This window comes from Pan troglodytes, chromosome 6 (genome assembly GCF_028858775.2).
Source record: "Pan troglodytes isolate AG18354 chromosome 6, NHGRI_mPanTro3-v2.0_pri, whole genome shotgun sequence".
Classification (NCBI taxonomy): Eukaryota; Metazoa; Chordata; class Mammalia; order Primates; family Hominidae; genus Pan; species Pan troglodytes.
Genome location: NC_072404.2, coordinates 40,874,363 through 40,900,934, shown reverse-complemented (window position 1 = coordinate 40,900,934; position 26,572 = coordinate 40,874,363). Strand labels below are relative to the sequence as shown.

Below are 26,572 nucleotides of genomic sequence, written 5' to 3'. Positions count from 1 at the left end.
GATGCCTTTCTAACATCAGTGTTTTTGTCCCTACTCACTCTTGGGCCCTGCTCTGTACTCCCATTTACCAATCTCCCAGAGCTCTTTTTACACATAGGATGGACTTTTCTCTTTCTTGGGTTATTTTATTTCCAATTTTGACCCCTGTCTTTCCTTTTCTTCTTTATCCTTCTATGGGTCTCCCCACATTCTCTGCAAAGGCTTAGGTCAGGTACTTGAGGTATAACTCTATAGATTCGTTGCCTCCTTTTCGATTCATAGGTAATTTGAAGTTTTTTGCCATGTATGTGGTTGTATTGCTCTACTTGTTGGTTGATATATGCAGAGATTTGAATTTAGGCTGCTGTAACTTTTCCCCAGGCTAACCAGAAGTACACAATTGTTCCCTTTTTAATCAAGGCTAGTCAAAAAATAAACAACAACAACAACAACACAGAAGCCTCATTGCCGTTCTAGTTCATATTCCTCTTTCTTAAAGGAAAGCTTAAGTTTTCACATTTCAAACTGTTATTTCTTGAAGATGGGCTCATATATTTCCACAGGAGTGGTAGAAGAACTTTTAAGGTAGTGTTTTAAAAAATGGATTTTCAGCTGAGAAATAATATTTGGAAACAAACACATAAACACTCCCTTTTCTTAACAGAAATCAAAAGGAAATAACCTTTTAAAACTTCCTTTAGATTGGCTGGGTGCAGTGGCTTATGCCTGTAATCCCAGCACTTTGGGAGGCCGAGGCGGGTGGATCACGAGGTCAGGAGATCAAGACCATCCTGGCTAACACGGTAAAACCCCGTCTCTACTAAAAATACAAAAAATTAGCCGGGCGTGGTGGCGGGTGCCTGTGGTCCCAGCTATTCGGGAGCCTGAGGCAGGAGAATGCCCTGAACCCGGAAGGCGGAGCTTGCAGTGAGCAGAGATTGCGCCACTGCACTCCGGCCTGGGGGACAGAGTGAGACTCCGGTCTCAAAAAAAAAAAAAAAAAAAAAAAAACTTCCTTTAGATTTAGGATACGTATAAGCAGCCACTTTTCTGACCCACACAGGGTTTTTTCTTTGTTCAAATCCCCCCTCCCTCTGTCTCTGTATGGGGAGCCGTTTTCTTCTTCCTTCTTTCTTTCTTAGCTATTAACCTTTCACTCCTTAAGACAAAAAAAAAAGATTTAGGATATGTAGAATTCTAGTGTTGGTATATATTTTATACCAGTGTCATCAGTTTTCATTCTTTGCTTTTAAACAAGATTTTCTAAAGGAACTTTTTAAAAAAAACTTCACCATTTATACCTCACATAATTAAATTTTTTCTATGTCATTTATAGATATAATTGAATACTTCAGCTGGGTGATTTGTAGGTTTAAATACTGGACTTCTATTTTATTTTCTAGCTAATTCAAGGTAGTGCCTGGTGGTGTGGAACAATCATTTTGAAATTTCTGACATCTAAAATCTTAGGCGTTTCAGACCACGTAAGTACTTTTTAGTTAAAACATAAAAGTTCTTATAAATATGTAGCTGAATGAAAACTTTGAAACCATCTATTCCTATCTCTTCATTTTACAGAGGTTAAGTGCCTTCTTTAAGGTCTCTAGACGAGTTATTGGCAGAGTCAACAATAAAGTCTTGCAGTTCAGTGATCTTTGCAACCCACTAAAAAGAAAAAATATTCATGAATGCTGACTTGCCCTTTTAGTAAAAAAATACTAATAGTTTGTTAAGTACTTATTTGTTTATATTTCAGTTAAAATACAAATAATTAGTTGTTTACATCATAAGTTATCCATTTATTGCAGATGTTAACATATGGGAGGCTGTCCCCAGCTTTGAAAATATAGAACTCTTAAAATCTCAGTATTGTTTTATTTATTTATAACTATGGACTAAAATCAATGTATGATTTGATGTTTTAAGGCCTTTCTTGTTATATAAAAAGAGAATGTTAAAAAATTTTGATCTTTTCATTTTCTAGGAAATAAATGCAGAGCATTTATCTCTCATGTAGTATTTCTGTTTGTTAATGTTTTAAAGAGTAGCCCTTTTCAAGGCCTAAGTCCCTGCTTAACTAACTGGTTTAGGGAATAGAAAACAATGCATGAATCTACTTTTTATTTCTAGCACTTTCTGTTTAGAAATAAGCATACATGAGTATATCATACAATAATCAATTTTGAAATTTACCTCATTTAATGCTATCCAATTAGGGCCCTGTTTGATGCTGAAATTATGTACTTTGGCAAGGGATTATAGTATTACTTCTCTAAAAGGTCAAATGCTATCTCTATGCAATATAACATGCAACATGTTTATATTAAATAAAATTTCTAAATGTAAACATTTGCCATTTATTGCTAGTTTTGCATGGTGGTTTATTAGTTTATTTGTTGCTGCTGTTCTCTGGCATGTCTGACACATTTCCCCATTCTCCTTTCCTTTTTATTGTTTTTAACTTTATTATATATGTCTTATGATAAACTTTATTTAGACCTTCTAAGTTATTTATTTGTCTGTTAAGTTTGTTCATGATTATGTTTCTTGCCTTACTTCACATTGACCCCCAGCTCTTTACAAATCTAAATCTTTTTTTTTTTTTTTTGAAACACAGTCTCACGCTGCCACCCAGGCTGGAGTGCAGTGGCCAATCTCGGGTCACTGCAACCTCCACCTCCTGGGTTCAAGCGATTCTTGTGCCTCAGCTTCCTGAGTAGCTGGGATTATAGGCACGTGCTACCACACCCGGCTAATTTTTGTATTATTAGTAGAGATGGGGTTCCAGCATGTTGGCCAGCCTGGTCTCAAACTCCTGACCTCAAGTGATCCGCCTGCCTTGGCCTCCCAAAGTGCTGGTGATTACAGGTGTGAACCACCATGCCTGCCCTACAAATTTAAAAAAAAAAAATGCAAACACACTTCCTTGGTAGTCCTGAGTGACTTCCTTTATGTGACAGTTAGGAGGAATACTTGAAATTATAGTGGTTTGGTTAAATTACTGTTAGTCACCAGGCCTATTCTAAATTAGAAAAATAAAGTGCAACTCTAAATTATCCTTGAGTACTGGTAGATTAGGAAAAATAATTGAATGAAAACCACTCATAATCATCAAATTTGTTATAAAATAATTTCTGTCACTATAAAATAATTTGAATTAAGAGTTTACTTGCCAAATATTTTCCTTTTTCTGGCCTTCTGAGGATGCTGTGGAAAAATAATTGTCTCACCAAGAGCAGGTTGTAAATAATCAGTAGAAAAATAGAAGTTCTGCATTGGGTTTGGTTGTTGGTATCTACTTTTAGCCTTGGAGATCAAATAGCTAAGTCAAAGATAAAAGTGGTATGTATAATTGTTGTAATTCTTATGAGGATCAGGTCTCATATTCAATGGTTTGAATATATGTCTGTAAAACATCAAGAAGTACCAAATATTGTAATCAGTCTGCGAGGCTTTGTGAAAATGACAGTGCACAGAAAGCTTATGACCTACAATGTATGTTGAAAGAGATTAAGTAAAATAGTTTTTCATGATAAATTGTCTTATTATAAAATGTAATTAACTACATGGTGGTTTCTTCTCAGCAGATATTGATTTTAGCTCACTCTTTATCATCTTCTCTTTATTTTTTCTGACTTCTTTCTACTTTTCATTTTTCATGATATTTCTCTTTATTTTCAGTTATCTTGAGAAGTCAGCACATGGTATATTTGGTTCACTGTAGTTTTTTGTTTTCTTAGAGGGATGTCTAAATACATTGGATTTATCTGCTCTATAAACTTTGTTATTCTTATATCAATAAAGTATTACTGGCTATAGGCTATAATCATTTGTGTAATTTTAATTCATTTTACTTTATTTTCTCCCAGATTCGCCTGAGTGATCTTATAGCAGCCAGAATCTTAAGGTATACAGATTTTGATACTTTAATGTACACCTGTGCTCCCGAATTTGACTTCATGGAAAAAGCAGTATGAATGTTTCTTTTTTCCTTCTTTACTAATATGAGTTTTTGCTCTAGGTTTTTTTAAAATCTGAAACTCAAAATTTTTGCACAGAAACAGTCAACTTATTTTATTTTTTTTACTGTAACTTTTGCTAATCTACCTTCCTCACTTGTTTTTTTGTCTGTTAAAAAAAAAAGATAGCCTCTATCTTATAGAGTTATTGATGATGGTTAAATGAGATAATCGGAGAAGAGTGTTTAACATACTATATGACCCATAATAATTACTATTATTACAAATCAATTACTTTTAATAATCTAGGCCACTTGGAAATATGGGACCATTCAGGAAAAAGTCTAAATTCTTGTTTTTTTTTAAGAAATTCAGTTTTATTACAGTTAACACCCCAAATATTATAAAATTTTTAACAAGATGTTATCAAGAAAGGTATGCTACTGATGAGTTTTAATGAACATATAAAAATTCATTTTAAATTATACAAATGCAAGGTATTATTCTTTTTTAAAAGTTAATGTTATAAAGCTTTAAAATATAGGCTGGGCGTGGTGGTTCATCCCTGTAATCCCAGCACTTAGGGATGCTGAGGCGGGTAGATCACTTGAGGTCAGGAGTTTGAGACCAGCCTGACCAACATGGTGGTAACTCCATCTCTACTAAAAATACAAAAATTAACCAGGCATGTTGGTGCATGCCTGTAGTCCCAGCCTGAGTAGGAGGCTGAGACAGGAGAATTGCTTGAACCCTGGAAGCGGAGATTGCAGTGAGCTGAGATTGCACCAATGCACTCCAGCCTGGGTGACAGAGTGAGACTCTGTATCAAAAAAAAAGAAAAAAAAATTGGCCTCTTTGTAGAATCATGGAACACAAGATCAGGAAGGGCTCTTAGAGACCATACCGTATAGTTCTTTCATTTGCAGATAAAGAAAAGCTTAAAAGATTTGCCTAAGGCCCACACAAGACAAGATCAGGACATGGATTCTAATGGATTCTAGAACTCTCAATCCAGGGCTGTTTCTTCTGTTTGTAGCTTAATTTTCTTCGTAGAACATAATAAAGTTGCTACTGGATTGATTATTCCTTGTGTAATCATTATGAATTCTGAATTAGTGGTAAATAATAAAATTTTACGTTCTTCTCTTATCCATCCAACCAGTCATCCTATTCATTCAAAAACTATTATTGACCACTAGTTATCCATGAGGCAGTTTGCTATAGCACGACAAAGAGGAAAATGAACTGGTTTCTTGCTTTTAAGAAATGTATAATTTAGTTACCTGGTAAATTACTCCTTATCATCACAATAACAGGTCATCAGAATTAGTTAGCCAATGTTATTTCTGTACTTATTCATAGTTTTAGTCATTAACTTTGGTTAGCTTTCTTTCTTGTTAGCTCTAGTGTCACTAATGAAAATAATGGAGCTGTGTAGTACAGAAAGTTACAATGTAGGACCCAGGGATCGGTAAACACACATTTTAAAACTTGGTATTATGTAAATAAAAAAAGAAAAGAAAAAATAGATATAGCAATTCTAGTTTTATTAAAATAATAAATTTTTCATTAAATTTTTGGAATACTTTTTATAACTATTTTTATAATTTTAATTATTTTATTAAGGCATGGAAGACAATATATATTCTGCTGATGACAAAGAAATTTAACCTTTTACTTTTAAGGAATGTTATCATGGCACTTAGTTTGACATAGATGTTTACTAATTTAATGTAAAAATTGTAAGTAACTATTTTGAATAATTTGGTATATTTCAGACTCCACTGAGATACACAAAGACATTATTGCTTCCAGTCGTTATGGTGATTACATGTTTTAGCTTTAAAAAGGTATTTTTAAACAAATTATTATTTGTTTTTGGCATCAATATAAGGACTATAATAATGCAAATTGCTCAGAATTCCATGTTATTTTTAGGATGAACTCTCTCTGTCTCTAAAAGTTTGCTTTTTGTTTAGATCTTTCATCATCGATCTTTTTATAAAAAGCCATGATAAAAGGTATTCTTATTTTTTCTTTCAAAAGATATATACCAGTCACCAACTGTGTATCAAGGACTACGTTAACATTGTAGATACACCCGGACAAATAAAACGTGGCCGCTCCTGTCTTGGAACTTACAATCCTGGATTATTGGGGGTGGGGGTGCAAACATGAAGCAAATAATCACACAAATGTCTAAAGAATTAAAATTTTTATAGGTGCTATGATAGAAAAGTCCAGGGACAACAATGTTAATATCTTTCAAATATAAAGCACAGTGAAGTCTTGATCTGTTTTCAGTGGGCCTCCGTAGAAGAAATTTGTGTAGCTAATTAAAAAATACTTTTCTACATGTTCACTGTTTTCATGACAGAAGAAAAGAACATCTCAGTGAAAAAAATAATCTTTAAAATACCACTGGTAGGTTTTCTTGGTCTGGGTGGAGTTTTATCTAAAAGCATGGTTAAAGACAGTGGGTATTTTTTTAAACAGTCTTGAGCCATCTTTATTTATGTTATTTACAAGCTATCAAGTCTTAAGCCAGTATGTATTTATTGTATACTTTTAAGCAGATAACAATAACGCAATTTCCCTACCACCATACCAGTTGTGTTCTTGTTGAAAGGAGTTTTCTGTATTTACAGTCAAATTGCATATCTTCTCTATGTAGTTTTAGTTGCCACACTTCTCACTCCTTTGTTTACACAGAATGTGAGTAATTTAAGAGTGAGAAAGGCATCTCCCTCAACATCTCTGTTGTTTCACCCTTGATCCAGTTCCCTGCAGACCACGTGGAAAGAGTCAGGATAAAGGAAACAAGGAGGAATGAGTAAAATGTGAGCAGGTTTACCGCCCTGCATCATTTTGGCCTATGCTGGCTTAGAATGAAGATTTTCTCTACTGCCCTGTTTCTTTTCCATCAAGGCAAAATGTCGAGTTATTCTTCTAAGGCTCCACTTAGAGGGACCAATGCATGAATTAACTATTCAGCGGAGAGTCAGCAATGTGAGAGAAACTGATAGCTAGATCCGCAACTGCTATATTTTAAAAAATTAAGATCCAAGACTTATAAATACATTACTAGTTTCCAGACACACCACAACCTGAATTATGCATGTGCACTAGCAGGGGCATGTGCATACACACACACACACACATACACCCACACACACGTCCCTGCAGCCAGTCAAGTTTCATACACACACACACGCACGCACGCACACACACACAAACATCCCTACAGCTAGCCAAGTTTCATACACGCATACACACATACACACACACACACACACACAAATCCCTGTAGCCGGCCAAGTTTCATACACACACACACACATACACACACACACACACACACTTTCTCTCTCTCTCTCATCCCTGCAGCCAGCCAAGTTTCACTCCTTCCTTTCTGCTTTCTTATAAACCCCTCAGTCTTTATTGGTCCTATTGCGGCTTATTTTTCACCCCAAGGATACTTCTGATGGTCATTTAGTTTTCAGAGATGTGAAGTCACTTCTCGGAAGGAGAAAAGGAAGGCATCTATAGTATGACTGTCCTGTTCCTGAGGACTCCCTTAAACATTAAAAAATACTTCTTTCCTTGGCGGAGTGTTTATATAAATGAATCAGAGCATTTTAAATATTGCAGTATTCCTTACAAAAGTTTCATTGATTTGATTCTATTCACAGACTGTTCGTGATATTTCGTGTGTTTTAGCTACAAACATTTATCTAAGGTAATTATATCATCATTCTTTTTAAAACATACAGTATTCCATTATTAAATAACATACTGTAACATTAATTTTTCAAATGAATATGCATTAAACTTTAGCATTATGATTAAGAAAGGAGATATGAACCAAACTTAAATGTTTCCTTAAAAATATTATTCTTACAGATTTCTTATATGTATTTGGACTTGTTTTGGAGATATTTATATTTGTGAACTAACTCAAAGTTTAAATTGATAAATTATAATATATATTAGAATTTAAAATCAGTAAGCTAAAGATTTATTTATTTTTTTAATATTATACTTTAAGTTTTAGGGTACATGTGCACAATGTGCAGGTTAGTTACATATGTATACATGTGCCATGCTGGTGTGCTGCACCCATTAATTTGTCATTTAGCATTAGGTATATCTCCTAAAGCTATCCCTCCCCCATCCCCCTGCCCCACAACAGTCCCCAGTGTGTGATGTTCCCCTTCCTGTGTCCATGTGTTCTCATTGTTCAATTCTCACCTATGAGTGAGAATATGCGGTGTTTGGTTTTTTGTTCTTGCGATAGTTTACTGAGAATGATGATTTCCAATTTCATCCATGTCCCTACAAAGGACATGAACTCATCATTTTTTATGGCTGCATAGTATTCTGTGGTGTATATGTGCCACATTTTCTTAATCCAGTCTATCATTGTTGGACATTTGGGTTGGTTCCAAGTCTTTGCTATTGTGAATAGTGCCACAATAAACATACGTGTGCATGTGTCTTTATAGCAGCATGATTTATAGTCCTTTGAGTATATACCCAGTAATGGGATGGCTGGATCAAATGGTATTTCTAGTTCTAGATCCCTGAGGAATCGCCACACTGACTTCCACAAGGGTTGAACTAGTTTACAGTCCCACCAACAGTGTAAAAGTGTTCCTATTTCTCCACATCCACTCCAGCACCTGTTGTTTCCTGACTTTAATGATTGCCATTCTAACTGGTGTGAGATGGTATCTCATTGTGGTTTTCATTTGCATTTCTCTGATGGCCAGTGATGGTGAGCATTTTTTCATGTGTTTTTTGGCTGCATAAATGTCTTCTTTTGAGAAGTGTCTGTTCATGTCCTTTGCCCACTTTTTGATGGGGTTGTTTGTTTTTTTCTTGTAAATTTGTTTGAGTTCATTGTAGATTCTGGATATTAGCCCTTTGTCAGATGAGTAGGTTGCAAAAATTTTCTCCCATTCTGTAGGTTGCCTGTTCACTCTGATGGTAGTTTCTTTTGCTGTGCAGAAGCTCTTTAGTTTAATTAGATCCCATTTGTCAATTTTGGCTTTTGTTGCCATTGCTTTTGGTGTTTTAGACATGAAGTCCTTGCCCATGCCTATGTCCTGAATGGTAATGCCTAGGTTTTCTTCTAGGGTTTTTATGGTTTTAGGTCTAACGTTTAAGTCTTTAATCCATCTTGAATTGATTTTTGTATAAGGTGTAAGGAAGGGATCCAGTTTCAGCTTTCTACATATGGCTAGCCAGTTTTCCCAGCACCATTTATTAAATAGGGAATCCTTTCCCCATTGCTTGTTTTTCTCAGGTTTGTCAAAGATCAGATAGTTGTAGATATGCGGCGTTATTTCTGAGGGCTCTGTTCTGTTCCATTGATCTATATCTCTGTTTTGGTACCAGTACCATGCTGTTTTGGTTACTGTAGCCTTGTAGTATAGTTTGAAGGCAGGTAGTGTGATGCCTCCAGCTTTGTTCTTTTGGCTTAGGATTGACTTGGTGATGTAGGCTCTTTTTTGGTTCCATATGAACTTTAAAGTAGTTTTTTCCAATTCTGTGAAGAAAGTCATTGGTAGCTTGATGGGGATGGCATTGAATCTATAAATTACCTTGGCAATTTTTGGAATTCCTCCCTCCCTCCCTTCCTCCCTTCCTTCCTTCCTGCCTTCCTTCCTTCTCTCTCTCTCTGTCTTGTCTTGTCTTTCCTCTTCTCTTCTCTTTTTTTCTTTTCTCTTCTCTTCTCTTCTCTTTTTTCACAGAGTCTTGCTCTGTCACCCAGGCTGGAGTGCAGTCGCATGATCTCTGCTCACTGCAGCCTGGACATCCTGGGCTCACGCAATCATCTCATCTCAGCTCTGCCAAGCAGCTGGGACTACAGGTGTGCATCACCATGACCAGGTAATTTTTGTATTTTTTTGTAGTGAGGGGGTTTCACCATGTTGGTCAGGCTTTTCTTTTTCTTTCTTTTTTAACTTTCAGAGGGGGTATAATTATTTGTGTTCCTGAATATTTATGAATTTTCTTCTAAACTTATTGTTAAAACTATTTATTGTATAACATTTTTGGATGCTTTTAGTAATGTCACTAGCATAAGCAGATGCCAGCAAAATGTATCATATCAGTCACACATAAGTAAATTGCTACAAGACTCAAGAAGTAAATTGTGAAGAAAATTTCCTTCTGAGGGAAATATGATCTCAAATGACATGTTTTTTAGTGTTCAACTTTTATTTTAGATGCAGGGGGCACATGTACAGGCTTGTTACATGTGTATATTGTACCCAGGTAGTGAGCATAGTACCTAATAGTAATTTTCAAGTTACATTTTATATTTGTAAATAGAATATCTGATTTTATTTTGTGACTTCTACTTTATAGAATAGTTTTAGATTTATAGAAAAATTGTGAAGACAGTAGAATTTCTATGAACTCCATACTCCATGCTTGTAATTTTAATAAACAGCTGTGTATGGTTGTCAGAAGAGCTAATTAAGCTCTTAGGTGCATCTGTTGAAATTGTTTCCAAAATAAAGGGGATAATAGACCCATTCTATATTGTTCCGGACAGATGGAGCCCAGGGAAATGTGTCTTGGCATTCTAAAAAAGAATGAATGAAGAACCCTGGACACTGTTCCCATAAGGAGTGCATGAAGGGACTTGGGATATTTAATTGGATAATAGAAGATTGAAGGGTATGTGGCAACTGTCTTCATATATTGCAGAGGGTGTAATGTGGAAGTGACAGACTCGGAGGGGTCAGTGGATGGAAGATAATTACTCAGAATATGGAAGTCTATGTATTGATTACATATTTGAAAGTGACAGGCCTGTTGTGTATGGGCAGAGGGTTCCGGGTTAAATCTCAAAAATAATAATAGCAGGGGCTAGTAGTAATACATTCTGAAAAACCAGTGTATCAGAAAGAGAGGGAATACTCCCCTCTCTTAGATCTGCTCCCCTGGGTGCTGATTGTAAGTAGCTTTGTATGTTTTATTTTAGGAAACACATATAGAAACACAATATTTTTAAAAAATAGAATTGTATTCTTCTTATTCTGCAACTTGTTACTTGTATTTAATAGTGTGTCTTGGGCCTCTTCCTTGATCTTCATTATATTTTATAATGGTCTTAGGATTTTATTGTTGACCATCATGCGTGACTGCCTTTCCCATATCAATGAAAGTTTAGATTATATATAACTTTTGTCATTAAAAAAACCAATGTCTTGAGGATTGAACATTCTGGTTCGTGTATCTTGGTACACTTATTCTAAGTATTTCTATAGTATAAAATATTTGAATTTGGACTGCTGATTATGAGGCCTGCATATTTTAGAATTTGTTAAAACTGAGAAATTATAATGATGAGAGTGTCCATTTCTCTGCAACTCCACCAACATCGTTATCAAGCTTTTAATTTTTTCTGATAGGTAAAAACAATTCATTTTATTGTGTAAATTCTTTGTCAGTGGAGTTTTGCAGCTTTTCATGTGTTTGTTTACTATGTTTCTTTTTGACCTTTAAAAGTTGTTTTGTGGGTTTTTTTAATTGTTGTTGTTTTGTTGTTTTTTTTTTTTTGTCTCGCTGCTGTGTATGCAGTGGCACAATCTCGGCTCACTGCAACCTCTGCCTCTGGGGTTCAAGCAATTCTCCTGCCCTAGCCTCTGGAGTAGCTGGGATAACAGTCACCAGTCATCACACTCAGCTAATTTTTGTATTTTTAGTAGAGACAGGGTTTTGCCATGTTGGCCAGGCTGGTCTCAAACTCCTGACCTCAAGTGATCCAGCCACCTGGGCCTCCCAAAATGCTGGGATTGCAGGCATGAGCCACTGTGCCCGGCCATGTGTTATGTTTTTGCTTTTTCCATAGATGTAACATTTTGTCTCTTATGTGTATTACATAGTTTCTTCCAAGATGTCAACTTATAGTTCATTTATGGTCTCTGCTTTGTAGAACTTCAAAATTTCTGTACAATCACAGTTATATATTTTTTCTGGGTTCATATGTTGCTTAGAAACACTTCCCTAAACCAAAAACATGAAAATATTTTTTTCATATTTTGTTTCATAAGTTTCTATTCACATGTAGGTTATTTATTACTCTTGCATTAATTTTGTGGTATAGTGACATAGAGGAGTCTACCTTTCCCCCTCTAATGAGGTATTGTCCCATCACAGTATTGCATAAATCTTTTTTCCAAATGTCAGCTTTTATCACTTATCAATTCTCATTGTACTTGAGTCTGTTTTAGATTGTCTCTTATGCTGATCTTTTAGTTTATAGGAAAGCTGCTTTACCTTTTTTTTTTTTTTTTTTTTTTGCAACACGTTTTTATCTAGCCACGTTACCAAACTTTCTTTCTGGTTCTAATAGTTTTTCCATTGATGCTCTGGATTTTCTAGGCAGGTTATCATATAATCTACAAATAGTAATAACTTTCTAATATTTATACTTCTTTACTTTCTTGTCTTGTGTATTAGCTAGAACTTCCAGAACAACTTTGAATTGCAGTGATGATGGGCTTGCCCTTATTTTGTTTCTGACTCTAAAGTGAAGAATGCCTTTAGTGTCTCACTGTTTCATTTGCTGTTAGTATATAATAGCCTTTATTTCATTAAGAAAGTTTCCTTGGCCAGGCGTGGTGGCTCACACCTGTAATACCAGCATTTTGGGAGGCCAAGGTGGGCGGATCACGAGGTCAGGAGATTGAGGCCATCCTGGCTAACATGGTGAAACCCCGTCTCTACTAAAAATACAAAAAATTAGCTGGGCGTCGTGGTGGGCGCCTGTAGTCCCAGCTACTCGGGAGGCTGAGGCAGGAGAATGGCGTGAACCCGGCAGGCGGAGGTTTTTAGTGAGCCGAGATCACGCCACTGCACTCCAGCCTGGGTGACAGAGTGAGACTCTGTCTCAAAAAAAAAAAAAAAAAGTTTCCTTTTGGTTTATATAAACCAGGATAATTTTAAAAATTAAATTAAAGATAGATGTTGAAAGTGTATAATGTGTGAATTGTAACTCAATAAAGCAGTAAAAAATGAATGTTAAATTTTTTAAAAATGGCTTTAAAAATATTTTGGGGATTATTATATATTTTTTCTCCTTATTAATAACTACACTTGTTTTTAAAATTTGGTAAGAATGCTTAACATGTGATCTACCCTCTTAACGATTTTTTAATTGTATAATACAGTATTGTGGACTATATGTATAACATTCTATAGTCGATCTCTCGAACTTATTCATCTGGCTTAACTGAAACTTTAAGCCTGTTGACTAGTAACTCTCCATTTCCCCTCGTCTCAGCCCCTGGTGACACCATTCCACTCTTTCACTCTTTTATAGTCATTTGACTTTTATAGTCAAAATGACTTTGACTATTTTAGATACCTCATGTAAGTGGAATTTTGCATTATATATCTTGTGGGGTTGGCTTACTTCGGTTAGCATAATGCCCTTCAGGTTCATCTATGCTGTCTCACATTGAAGAATTTCCTACTTTTTTTTTTAGACTGAACAATATTCCATTGTTTATGTATGCCACATTTTCATTATTCATCTGTTGATGGACATTTAGTCAGTTTCCACATCTTGACTACTATGAATAGCACTGCAGTGAACATGAGAGTGCTATTATCTTGTTGAGATTTTGATTTCAACTGTTTTGGATAAATACGTAGAAGTGGGATTACTGGATTTTATGGTAGTTCTACTTTTAATTTTTTAAAGATTTTTTTGGTGAACCTCCATCCTGTATTCCATAGCAGGTGCACCATTTGAAATTCCACCTGTGCAGGGATTTCAATTTCTCTACATTCTTGCCAACACTTACTACCTTTTTTTTTTGGATAATGTCTATCCTGACATGTACATTAGAGTTGTAATCTTTCTGCTGGTAGAAGGTCTTGCTTCAATGGTGATAGCTTCTGACTGACCAGGTGGCCGTAGCAATTTCTTAAAATAAGACAATGAAGTTTGCCACATTGATTGACTCTTCCTTTCGTGAAAAATTGCTCTGTAGCATACAATGCTGTTTGATAGCATTTTACCAACAGTAGAACTACTTTCAAAATTGGAGTCAGTCCTCTCAAACCCTGCCATGCTTTATCAACCAAATCTATGTCATCTTCTGAATCCTTTGTTTTCATTTCAACAGTGTTCACAGCATGTTCACCAGGAGTAGATTCTATCTCAAGAAACCACTCTCTTTGCTTATCCATAAGAAGCAACTCCTCATCCATTAAAGTTTTATCATGAGATTGCAGCAATTCAGTCACGTCTTCAGGCTCTACTTCTAATTCAAGTTCTCTTGCTGTTTCCACCACATCTGCAGTGACTTCCTCTGCTGAAGTCTTGGACCCCTCAGAGTCACCCATGAGGGTTGGAATCATTTTTAATATTATATGAGAATAAAACATTCTAAGAAAATGACAGATAAAGTAGAAAATAAGTTGGAATCAACTGCTTCCCATCTCTTATTGATGTCAGTATTTTGACCTCCATCCATGAATCACAAATATCCTTAATGGCATCTAGAATGGTGAATCATTTCCAGAAGATTTTCAATTTACCCAAATCCATCAGAGGAATCACTATCTATGACAGCTATAGCCTTATGACATATATTTCTTAAATAACAAGACTTGAAAGTTGAAATGACTCCTTGATCCAGCCTGCTTTCCTGCAACCTTAATCTCCTTGTCCATCTCTATCAGAGCTCTTGGGTGACCAGCTGCATTGTCAATGAGCAATAATATTTTGAAAGGAATCTTTTTTTCTGGGAAGTAGGTCTCAAGAGTGGGTTTAAAATATTCAGTAAATCATACTGTGACAGATGTGCTGTCATCCAGGCTTTGTTGTTCCATTTGTAGAGTAGAGGCAGAGTAGATGTAGCATAATTCTGAAAAAAGGCCTCAGGAATTTCAAAGTGGTAAATGAACATTGGCTTCAACCGAAAGTCACCAGCTGCATTAGTCCATAACGAGGTCATTCTTTTTTGGATTTTTCATAAAACCAGCTTTTGGTTTTATTCCTTATATTTATGAAGGTTGTTCTCCATTTTATTAATCTCTGCTTACATGTTTATGTCCTTAGTTTTTCTTTTGGTACACTTTTGTTGTTTTTCTGTGTCTAAAGTTCACATCATTTATTATCAATCATTATTGTGTCCTAGTAAATACATTTAAAGTTATAACTTTTTCTCTGAAGAAAATGCACACTGTATCCCATGATGTGTGTAGCATTACCATTAATGTTGATTTCTGTGTAGTCTGTGATTTGAGTTTTGATCATTTAATCCAAAATCACTTAGAAGAATGTCTTAAAATGTCTGACTAGTTTTAGGCCAGGTGCGGTGGCTCATGCCTATAATCCCAGCACTTTGGGAGGCCAAGGCGGGCAGATCACGAGGTCAGGAGATCGAGACCATCCTGGGCAACATGGTGAAACCCCGTCTCCACTAAAAATACACAAATTAGCTGGGCGTGGTGGCACGCACCTGTAATCCCAGCTACTCGGGAGGCTGAGGCAGGAGAATTGCTGGAACCCAGGAGTCGGAGGTTGCAGTGAGCCAAGATTGCCACTGCACTCCAGCCTGGCAACAGTGCGAGGCTCCGTCTCAATAATAATAATAATAATAATGATAATTTAAAAAAATGTCTAACTAGTTTCTTCTGTTGTATATTTTGCCTTTAAAATTAACTTGCTATTTATTGAGATGGATGTTCAGTTTTAGTAAATGCTCTGTGAGGATTTTTTAAATGTTCATTTCTTATTTAGGGGAAGTTCAAAGTTACATGTTATATCATGTTATTAATAGTGCTATTCTAAATGGTCTCTTATTTTTCTACTTTTTCTGTTTTCTTAGAATGCTATCTTCACATGCAACATTAAAAATGAATTTTTCAAAATTGTCTCATAATTTTAATAGTGTTTGCTTTATATAGATAGTGCTGTTGTTCATTGCATGATTATTATAGGATTGTACTTTTATTATAAAGGATATCCTTTGCTTTACTTAGTGGTTTTTTGCTGTAAATTTTTATTTGTGTAAAATTAATATTGCCACCTCTGCTTTCTTTTTTATAGATTTTCCTGGTTTACCTGTATTTATGCTTTTTTTTTTAACGTTTTTGTGACATTTTGGTTTAGGTATATTTCTCATTGTTAGATTTTTTCTATTCAAATTCCTCTAATACTTGTTTTCTAATTGGTGAATTTAACCCATTTTCATATTAACTGTGATAACTGCTGTGTTTGTACTTCTCCCTGCCATCTGATTTTATGTTTTCTATTCATCATGCTTTTCAAAAATTATTTTCTTGATACTTGCTGAATTGTTAGCTATATCCCGTTTCTATATTTCCTGGTGGTTTCTCTTAAATTATTAGCAAATATATTCATCTTGATATTAAGAATTCATTAGCATCTAAAACCTGTTACCACCAACGATAGTAGCTAACAGTTATTATTTCCTGTGTGTCTGACAGTATTTTAAGCTTCTTACCAGTATTAACTCAATAAATCCTCACAGTCACCTTGTGAGAAGGGAGTCAGTTATTCCCATTATTTACAGATGAGGAAACCAGTAAGAAGGTAAGTAATTTTCTGAAAGGCACACAGCTAGTGAGTAGTGGAGGCAGAATTCATACTCAGGCTCTGTACCTAGAGACCTGCTTGCTTCAGCACTGAGCTGTTGGAATATTTCTACTTGTCCCTGCCTAGACACCCTCTCCTTCCAGGTTATGCTGAAATTTACTTTCTAGATTGTTGTCTTATCTGTTATGTTTTAAGAAGTCTCTAAACATTTACATTAAAGACACCAGCAATCTTTGGACTTGACTTCAAATTTTACTGATTTATTTTTCCTTGACATGTAGAATTGGCATGCTTTCTGGGTGCTTTCTTACCTGAAAAATGGCTTTATTTTGCCCTCATATTTGATTGATAGATTGGTTAATAGATATTTGTGGGTTTCATTCAACATTTTGTTGACATTGCTTCTTTGTGTTCTAGCATTGAGCATTACAGATGAAAATTCCTATATAGTTTTTCTCTCTGGAAATTCATAAGGTTTGGAGGGGTGATGTGTGTGTGTTGTTGTTCTCTTATTCTTTCACTTTAGCCTCTCTTTTGAATTTCTGTTATTGCTTTTATCATATTATCTATTTCTTTTCTTTCTGTGTTCTCAGAGAATATCATCACTGAGTCTTTAATACTGTCAGCTTCAGCTGTGTACATTTTGCTCTTCAACTTTCTTTTGAGGCTTTAAATTAGGCAAATATATTTTTCTTAGAATTTCTGAAAACTCCTTTTCACTGGAGCTTATTTTAATTATATGGATGCATTATCCTCTTAAACTTCTGTGAAAACAATAATTGGAGTTTTCATTTGCATTAGCTGTTTCATGAAAGGTCAAGTTTTTTGCTTATTTATTTTGATGTTTCCTTTTCATGATATTCGTGTCTTGGGATTTGGTTGTATATTCACATTTTTAATTAGCTACTTGATTTAAATAAAGTATTAGTTTCTTTCAGGGTTCTTGGTGATTATAATAATTACTCACCTACCAGGCTTCTTCCTTGCATGCAGCTCACTACAGGAATCTGTTGTGCCTAGAAGATTTCGGGACAAGTGGGGAAACCCCACTCCGTTAACTGCATACACAGGGAAGGAGCTACGAGGGAGATAGAATAATTTGGTCTCTACTATTACCTTAAGAGACCTTCCCCTGTCTTCAATTTAAAAAAAAAATTACTGCATACAAAGGGTAGGAGCTACAAGGGACATAGAATAATTTGGACTCCACTACTACCTTAAGAGACCTTCCCCTGACTTCTCTTTTAAAAAACCTATGGGTCTCTGTACCCCTGAACTTACTTTCCACACCTATTTCTCTCTTCACCCCCAAAATCCATATTAGAATGCCCCTGCAGGCTATAAAGCCTTTCATAAAAGTAAAATACCCAGTCTTTTCAAGAGAACAATAAAATAGGCAGTCTCCTACCTCTTGTCTTACTCTAATATAAACTCCATGAAGATAAGTATTGTCTCCATACTGTTCATGCTGCACAGCAGTTGCCTTTATCTGCAGGGCGATGCATCCCAAGACCCCCAGTGGATGCTTGAAACTGCAGAGAGTAACACACGTGATTGCCACCATTGGAACACATTTCTGTTCACGTCTTCCACCCACAGATTTAATGCCTTTTCTGTCTTAACTAAGCACTCATCATGGACTGCGGCCATAACTTTTGCAGTTTTAGATGCAACAGCAAAACTAACATTAATTTTTTCTTCTTCTTCACAATTTCATGGGTAGACTTGTTCTTACCGTAGATCTTAGCAACCTCAGCATATGATGTTTTTTCTTTTGAGAACTTTCACCTTTTCCCTTAAAGAAAGCACTTTACAGCTTCTCTTTGACATATCTCAACTGCCAGCATCACTGCTCTTGAACTTTGGGGCCATTATTAAGTCAGAAAAGGGTTACTTGAAAACAAGCACTGAGATACCACCAGAGTCCATCTGATAACTAAGATGGTAACTACATGACTAACAGGCTGGTGACGTATACAGCATGGATATGCTGGACAAAAGGGTGAGTCATGTCCCAGGTAGGATGAAGCAGGGTGACTTGAGATTTCACTATTCAGTGTGGTGCACAATTTAAAACTTAGGAATTGTTTATTTCCTGGAACTTTTCATTTAATATTTTTGGACTGCAGTTGACCACAGGTAACTGAAACTGTGGAAAGTGAGGATTGGAGGATAAGCAGGGACTGTGGTATTCATTTCATTGCACAGTGCCTAGAATACCGTAGGTGTACTATAAATATTTTGTAAAGGGACAACTTTGCTGAAACTGAAAATATTTATGTTTTACCCAATAATTTTTCTTCTGGAAATTTATGCTAAGGAAATATTCAGAGATGCTTACAAAGTTTTATGCATGAGTGTCCGTGTTATTTGTAATTGTGAAAAATGAAAATAACTCAAAAGTTTAACAGTGGTCATCTAAAGTAGTATTGTATACACTGTATATATAGGTCGAATAGAAGGTCATCCTATTCATTTATTAATGAGAGGTACAATCTCCAGGGATCTGTAAAATCTATTTTGTCTTAACCGAAGAACAAATTTTTGACATATCTTGAATAGGATGACTATAAATTATGACTTTTAAATTGTTATAATTTTTGTACTATTATCTGATATTTTTATTTTTATGTATGTTCCTAAGTAGTTTAGAGATAGTCACATTTTAAAAATCTAAGATCAAACAAATGAAGCTTATTTTTATGTATTCATAGTATAAAAGACCTTCAGTAAATAGATAATATTTTTGTTTTATTCTAGAAAACAGCTCCTTGAACACAGTGAGGTAAAGCTTTCATTTTAATCTCTGGTAGACTTGTGTATTAAATTCTAGTTTGAGGGTAACTGACAAAGGTATAACCTTGCTGCTGATGCACCATCAGTAGTGAGTTGTTCAGCATTGGTGATAAATTTCTGCTGATCCTTCTCACTCTTTCATCTGCTGTTACTTTTGAATAGTAATAAGGATTTAAAAGCTAGAAGGCTGATTTATGACTATAGTACAGAATTAAATTAAATTGCATTCATTTAACAATAACAAGCATTTGGTTTCTAGCCTGCTGAGCTAATCAGCTACAGTCCATTAGGGCAGGCACCCTGGGCCCTGTGACTGGTGGCCATCTGCCACCACGTAGATTTGCTGGTCAGTCAGTGACAACCTCAGAAGTGTTGAAGGATATAAAAGACACTAAAGTCATGTTCCTGCCCTTCAGTATGTATAATTTTACAAAGGAGACAAATAAGACAACATTTTATATCGTGTAAAATTATTTTGTGGCATACAAAGGAAAAGATCAGTGTGGGCTGGAAATATTTCCTATTTGATAGAACTTTAAGTGGGTCTTGAGGTAAAGGTCAAATTTACAGGAGTGGGTAACTGAATTTGAACTTAATAGAGATAGTTTATGACACATGTTGAGTATCCCTTATCCAAAATGCTTAGGACTAGAGGCGTTTCAGATTTCAGATTTTATTGAATTTTGGAATATTTACAATGTAGTTACTAGTTGAGCATCCCTAACCTGAAAATCCAAAATCCAAAATGCTTCAATGAGCATTTGTTTTAGCATAACCTTTGAACATCATATTGGTACTCAAAAGTTTCAGATTTTGGAGCATTGTAGATTTCAGATTTTTGGGTCAGGGATGCATTAGTAACTTTGTCACTTTACAGTGAGGCCCACTGTGTTGGTCCTCCACCTCCTCACACCACCTCCTGCTCTCCCTAGCTCCTCTGCCTGCTCCATTTTCTTGCCAACCGCACTTATTGCCTTACAGTAGACTATGTAATGGATTTATTTATTTGTTATTTCTATGTATTGTCTGTCTTTCATTACTAAATGTAGTTAAATGTAATACAAGGACAGAAATTGCTCACTGCTATATCCGAAGCACCCAGAAGAGTACCTGGAACATAGTAGACATTCGATAAATTATTGTTGAATGAATACTGATAGGCTTATTACTTAGAAGATCCTTGTCTTAATGAATAATATAGTTTTAATATACTTCATTAATTTAAAAATATGAAAAGTAAAAATGTGATTTTGTCTTATTTGTGTTTTTATAGCTGGCTTTTCACATATTGCAGTTGTTAGCGTTTACTGCCCTTGCCATTTTAATTATGAGGCTAAAGATGTTTTTGACGCCACACATGTGTGTTGTGGCTTCCTTGATATGCTCTCGACAGGTAAGGGATTCATTCTTGTATAACAATACTATAAAAACTATAGCAGCTATACTTAGTAGTTACCGTGGCTTTGCTGACTAATTCAAAATATAAACACACTAAGTGTTTTTAACTTAACTAAGTTAAATGATTTAAAATATTACTTCATGATTCACTATAAGCAAGAAAAGCAATTTCAAATGGCTTTGAAAAGTATTTCTGGATTTTAATTGATATTTCTATAACAAGTGATTAGGCAAACATTTCCCTTCTGTTAATATCCTGTCCATGAACATAACCTTTTAGAGTTCAGGTTTGTGTAAGAGTGCCTGGCACAGTGGCTCACACCTGCAATCCCAGCACTTTGGGAGGCCGAGATGGGCAAATCACTTGAGGCCAGGAGTTTGAGACCAGCCCGGCCAACATGGTGAAACTCCATCTCTACTAAAAATACAAAAATTAGCCGGGTGTGGTGGCGAGTACCTGTAATTCCAGCTACTTGGGAGGCTGAGGCAGGAGAATCGCTTGAACCTGGGAGGCAGAGGCTGCAGTCAGCCAAGATCGCACCACAGCACTCTAACCTGGGTGACAGAGTGAGACTCTGTCTCAAAAAAAGAAAAAGAAAAAAAAAGAGTTTCCTGGTGGCCAGGCACAGTGGCTCACACCTGAAATCCCAGCACTTTGGAAGGCCTAGGTGGGCAGATCATTTGAGGTCAGGAGTTCAAGACCAGCCTGGCCAACACGGTGAAACCCTGTCTCTATATACAAAAATTAGCTGGGCATGGTGGTGTGTGCCTGTAATCCCAGCTACTCAGGAGGCTGAGGCAGGAATATTGCTTGAATCCGGGAAGTGGAGGTCGAAGTGAGCTGAGGTTGCACCACTGCATTACAGCCTGGGACACAGAGTGAGACTCTGTCTCAAAAAAAAAAGAGTCCTGGTTCACCAAAAGTACCCTGAAATACTCATCCAATACCAGAGTAGATGCAGAGTAATTGCCCTAATATGGTCCTGTTTGGCTTGAAGAATCTATAAGAAATTCTGGGGTTCTATCAGTGTTATCTAACATACAAAAGAACTAGATAAATTGCTAGAATATTGGGCCTAAGGTACTTCTACAAACACCTCACTTAGTTTTCATTATGAGTGTATAGCCTTAAAATATCATAATGCCTGTTTTCCTGAGAAGAATCTATATATATCATGCTAATAGGGCTTCCCTGTCTACTAACCATGTCCACAAAAGGCAGCCAAGGATGAAAGGATTTAGTTCTAAGATGTTTCACAGTTGTGATTTGTTTATTTTAATCCTTAGTAGTAAATTAGTACTAGAAGGATCAGGTATATCTTCCTTAATTCTTCCCAGGGGAGAGAAAGTCCCATTTTTCACCTGGGCCCTGTAATGCCAATATATCCGTTGCTTTAGAAACAATCGGAGATGATAATTCTGTATACATGTGTGCTGATATCAAAGGGTAATTCACGTTGGTTTGAGTAACAAGGTGAGAATTTATTGTTGATCCTATAGTACTCTTCATATAAGAACTAGAAATAAATGGTTTCTTTCGTTTCAGCTCTTTGGCTGGCTTTTTCGCAGAGTTCGTTTTGATAATGTTATCTTTGGCATTCTAACAGTGATGTCAGTACAAGGTTATGCAAACCTCCGTAATCAATGGAGCATAATAGGAGAATTTAATAATTTGCCTCAGGAAGAACTTTTACAGTGGATCAAATACAATACCACATCAGGTGTGTAGGTATTTGGTTATATGCTAGTTTTATACAAACATACTCACAGACACATTTGTGTATACTACATATAATTATTGTCATTTCTGATATATGTGTGTATGACAGATTTACAGATAGGCATTCATACTCTCACAGACTTTGAGCAGACTATTCCAATGTCAATCAATTAAACCCTTCCAAAAGGCAATTTTGCACCCCCTTTAAGCCCCTCCCAGATAATTATCAAAGAATTTAAATTAGCACCAGGAAATTAATGATTTTTCACAAGTTATGTCCTTTAACTCTCAGACAGCATTATAGCATTTTAACCATAACAATGACAAATCAAAGAAGTAAATCTTTAAAAATGAAATTTCACACCTTGTGCCAGGCTACAGCAGAAGATACTTTTGATGGTGGGGAGTTAACCGGCACCGCTTCTGTCACTCCCATCAGTGCTGTCTCCTCTAATTCTGTAAAACAGGTCATTGGCAGAAGAGTTAAAATCTTGGATATTCTATTTTCTTCACTAAATCATCTCACAGAGATACTATACATCCTACTTTTCAATACTCCAAAATTTTCTTTTTAGCTTACCTTCTTTTCTTCCTGTCTTTATTCAGAACTACCTCAAGCAGATAGATATTTTTAAATACCTTTCCAGAGAATAAGTCTATAACATTTTCTGTAACTAAATTTGTAAATCAAAAATTATTTTTGATATTTAGAAACTTACTCTGGCACAAGTTCTTCACTATGATTTATTTAAATTTTCTTATGACTCCTGAGCTTGTTTCCTTTTATTTCTTATTTGATAGCCACTTTTTTGCTAATTAACCTTCATTAAGGTAAATCTTTATAAGCTATAAGTAAGATATTTGGTCTATAGCTTTCAAAGGGTGTAGGTGACAGTGCCTCATTAAACTGCCAAGCCAGTTTAATTAGAATTTTAAAAGTAATCCCCAACTGACTTTTTCCACATAGGAGCTCAAGGTAATCACTCCCTTTCTTTACTCTCCCTTGCCTGCCCCTCCCCAGTTATAGCTATTTTTCCCAAGCTTTTAAAAATAGCTGCCCTTTTAATCTTTTCTTGTGTCTTTCTTTGTTCCGGTGTTTGTATTGGGTTCCTGACAGAGAGCCTACATTTGGCAACTTATCCTTCTAAGATAACTGCCACAAACCCCTGTCTCACTTTTAGATGCCACTTCTTTGATCTTCTTTTCAATCTGTCTTATTCTCCTTTTAATTACTCTTATTATGAGTTATCTCATGGTTACCACATATTAAAAGCTGTATGAAGTTTTGTAGTATTAGTGGAACTAGTGCTTATATTGAGGTCTGCCATATACGGTTGTATAGTTTGTGTACTGCACAAAGGTGAACAATTGAGAGGATAAGTGAAAGCTTAAATCCAGCTTGTGGTCCACTCATCAAGCCATGTATAATGGGGCTCTGTCAAGTCAGGGGAATACCTTTTTCTAATCTGTGTAGTAGGCTAAATGGAGACTTCCATACAGTGATAGGAAAATATCTGATTTTTCCTTGTTATGCTCATTTACTTCACAGCCAAAAAGATAGAAGGTGGAGTGGGAGGGTATTTCTTCCTCTCTGTCTGCCATAGGTGACAACTCAGTGGGTCCAGCTCTTGCTGGACAGCTGTGCCTAGTTTTTTTTGGAAGACCCTGGCCCTGGGCTTTCAATTCTTCTTACTCAGCATTTCCCAACCTTAGCACAGTTGACATTGAGGCTGTCCTATGTATTACAAGAAATCCTTGGCTTCTATCTACAAGATGCCAACAGCATCTCCTCCCTCCTCCCCATAGCATGACATCGAAAAATGTCTCCAGAAGTTGATAGTGCTCCCTAGGGAGCAAAATCATGCCTGCCTGAGAACCACTTCTCTAGCTTAACAGCTTGTCATCATTAATTATTGAGTCTCCAATAATAAATACACATTCTTTGACTAGCTTACATATTTTCAAATTTGAGGCATATAAAGAAATTTTCATTCAAAGTTGCATTTAGAATGCTTAGTTACACTGGAAAGTAAACACTCAGGGTTCTTAAAGTTTTTAATTTATGTGGGTACAGAGCAGGTGTATATATTTATGGGGTAGATGGGATATTTTGATACAGACATACAATGTGTAATAATCACATCAGGGTAAATGGAGTATCCATCACCTGAAGCATTGATCCTTTGTGTTACAAACAATCCAGTTATACTTTCTCAGTTATTTTTAAATGTACAGTAAAATTTTGTTGACTACAGTCACCCTTCTGTGTTACCAAACACTACATCTTATCCATTCTATTTTGTTGGTGCACATTAACCATCCTCACTTCCCCTCCACCCCGCCTCACTATCCTTCCCAGCTTCTGGTAACCATCATTCTATTCTTGATCTCCATGAGTTCAACTCTTCTAATTTTTAGCTCCCACAAATAAGTAAGAACCTGCAAAGTTTGTCTTTCTGTACCTGGCTTATTTCAATTAATGTAATGACCTCCAGTTCCATTCATGTTAATGGATAGGATCTCATTCTTTTTTTTATGACGGGATCTCACTCGTTTTTATGGCTGAACAGCACTGCGTTGTGTCTATGTACAACATTTTCTTTATCCATTAACCTGTTGATGGACACTTAGGTTGCTTCCAAATCTAGGCTATTGTGAGAAGTGCTGCAATAAACATGGGAGTGCAGATACCTCTTCTAAATATTTATTTCCTTTCTTTGGGGTATATATCTAAGAGTAGGATTGCTGGATCATTTGGTAAGTCTATTTTTAGTTTTTTGAGGAACCTCCAAACTCTTCTACATAGTGGTTGTACTCATTTACATTTTCACCAAAAGTGTATGCGAGTTCCCTTTTCTCCACATGTTTTCCTGTCTTTTGGATAACAGCCATTTGTTATTGCCTGTCTTTTGAGTAATAGCCATTTTAACTGGAGTGAGACGCTATTTCACTGTAGTATTGATTTGCATTTCTCTGATGATCAGTGATGTTGAGCACCTTTTCATGTACCTGTTTGCCACTTGTATGTTTTCTTTCGAGAAATGTCTATTCAGATCTTTTGCCCATTTTTAAAGTAGATTTTTAGATTTTCTTTTCCTACAGAGTTGTTTGAGCTCCTTATATATTCTGGTTATTAATTCCTTGTCAGATTGGTAGTTTGCAAATATTTTCACCCATTCTTTGGGTTGTCTCTTCACTTTGCTGATTGTTTCCTTTGCTGTGTAGAAGCTTTTACACTTGATGTGATCCCATTTGTTCATTTTTGCTTTGGTTGCCTGTGCTTCCCAGGTATTTACTCAAGAACTCCTTGTCCAAACCAAAGTCCTGGAGAGTTTCCCCAAAGTTTTCTTGTAGTAATTTCAGAGTTTGAGGTCTTAGATTTAAGGTTTTTTTTAATTAATATTTTAAGTCTTAATAAAGTAGATAATTTAACTTTAATAGGTGAATATAGCAATAACAATGTAGTATATACTAAAAAAGAGTAACTTCCCTCCAAAAAAACCTTTACAGGCAATGGACTTATAGATTTCCTTCAATAATCAAGAAATGTGAAATGTCAACAAAAAATGTTCAATGACATAGAAAAATGGGGGGGAACGAAATTTTTAAAAAAACTTTTGTAAATCTGATATATAATCTGATAATGGCGACAGTGAAGAAAATTACAGAACTTCTTTCAGATAAACATATGGAAAATCTTAGAAAAACTTACCAATATATTAATAGAAAGTAATATAAAAATCAGAATAAATATCATAAAATTATTGAACAAAACTCAAGATTGATTTCTGATTAAAAAGAAAAATACAGTTATAGGGAAAAGTGGAATTACTAACATCTAACTAATATATTAAGGATGCCAATCTAAAATTTGCTAATAGCATCATATTTAAAAAATAATAACTATTAACATGAGCAGGAATGTAAGTTTTTTTTTTTTACTTTTTTTTATTATACTTTAAGTTTTAGGGTACATGTGCACATTGTGCAGGTTAGTTACATACGTATACATGTGCCATGCTGGTGCGCTGCACCCGCTAACTCATCATCTAGCATTAGGTATATCTCCCAATGCTATCCCTCCCCACTCCCCCCACCCCACAACAGTCCCCAGAGTGTGATGTTCCC

General features: G+C 35.7%; 1 protein-coding gene across 1 annotated transcript in view; it reads left to right on the top strand.

Annotated features, from left to right (window-relative positions):
- LOC452039 (probable C-mannosyltransferase DPY19L2) overlaps positions 1–26,572 on the top strand; it is a 106,246-nt gene that overhangs the window by 60,898 nt on the left and 18,776 nt on the right. The window contains 7 exon segments of the mRNA XM_054687461.2: positions 1,383–1,463; positions 3,849–3,950; positions 5,717–5,788; positions 7,631–7,677; positions 19,291–19,315; positions 20,600–20,719; positions 22,271–22,445. Of these exon segments, the coding sequence (XP_054543436.1) occupies positions 1,383–1,463; positions 3,849–3,950; positions 5,717–5,788; positions 7,631–7,677; positions 19,291–19,315; positions 20,600–20,719; positions 22,271–22,445 (622 nt within the window).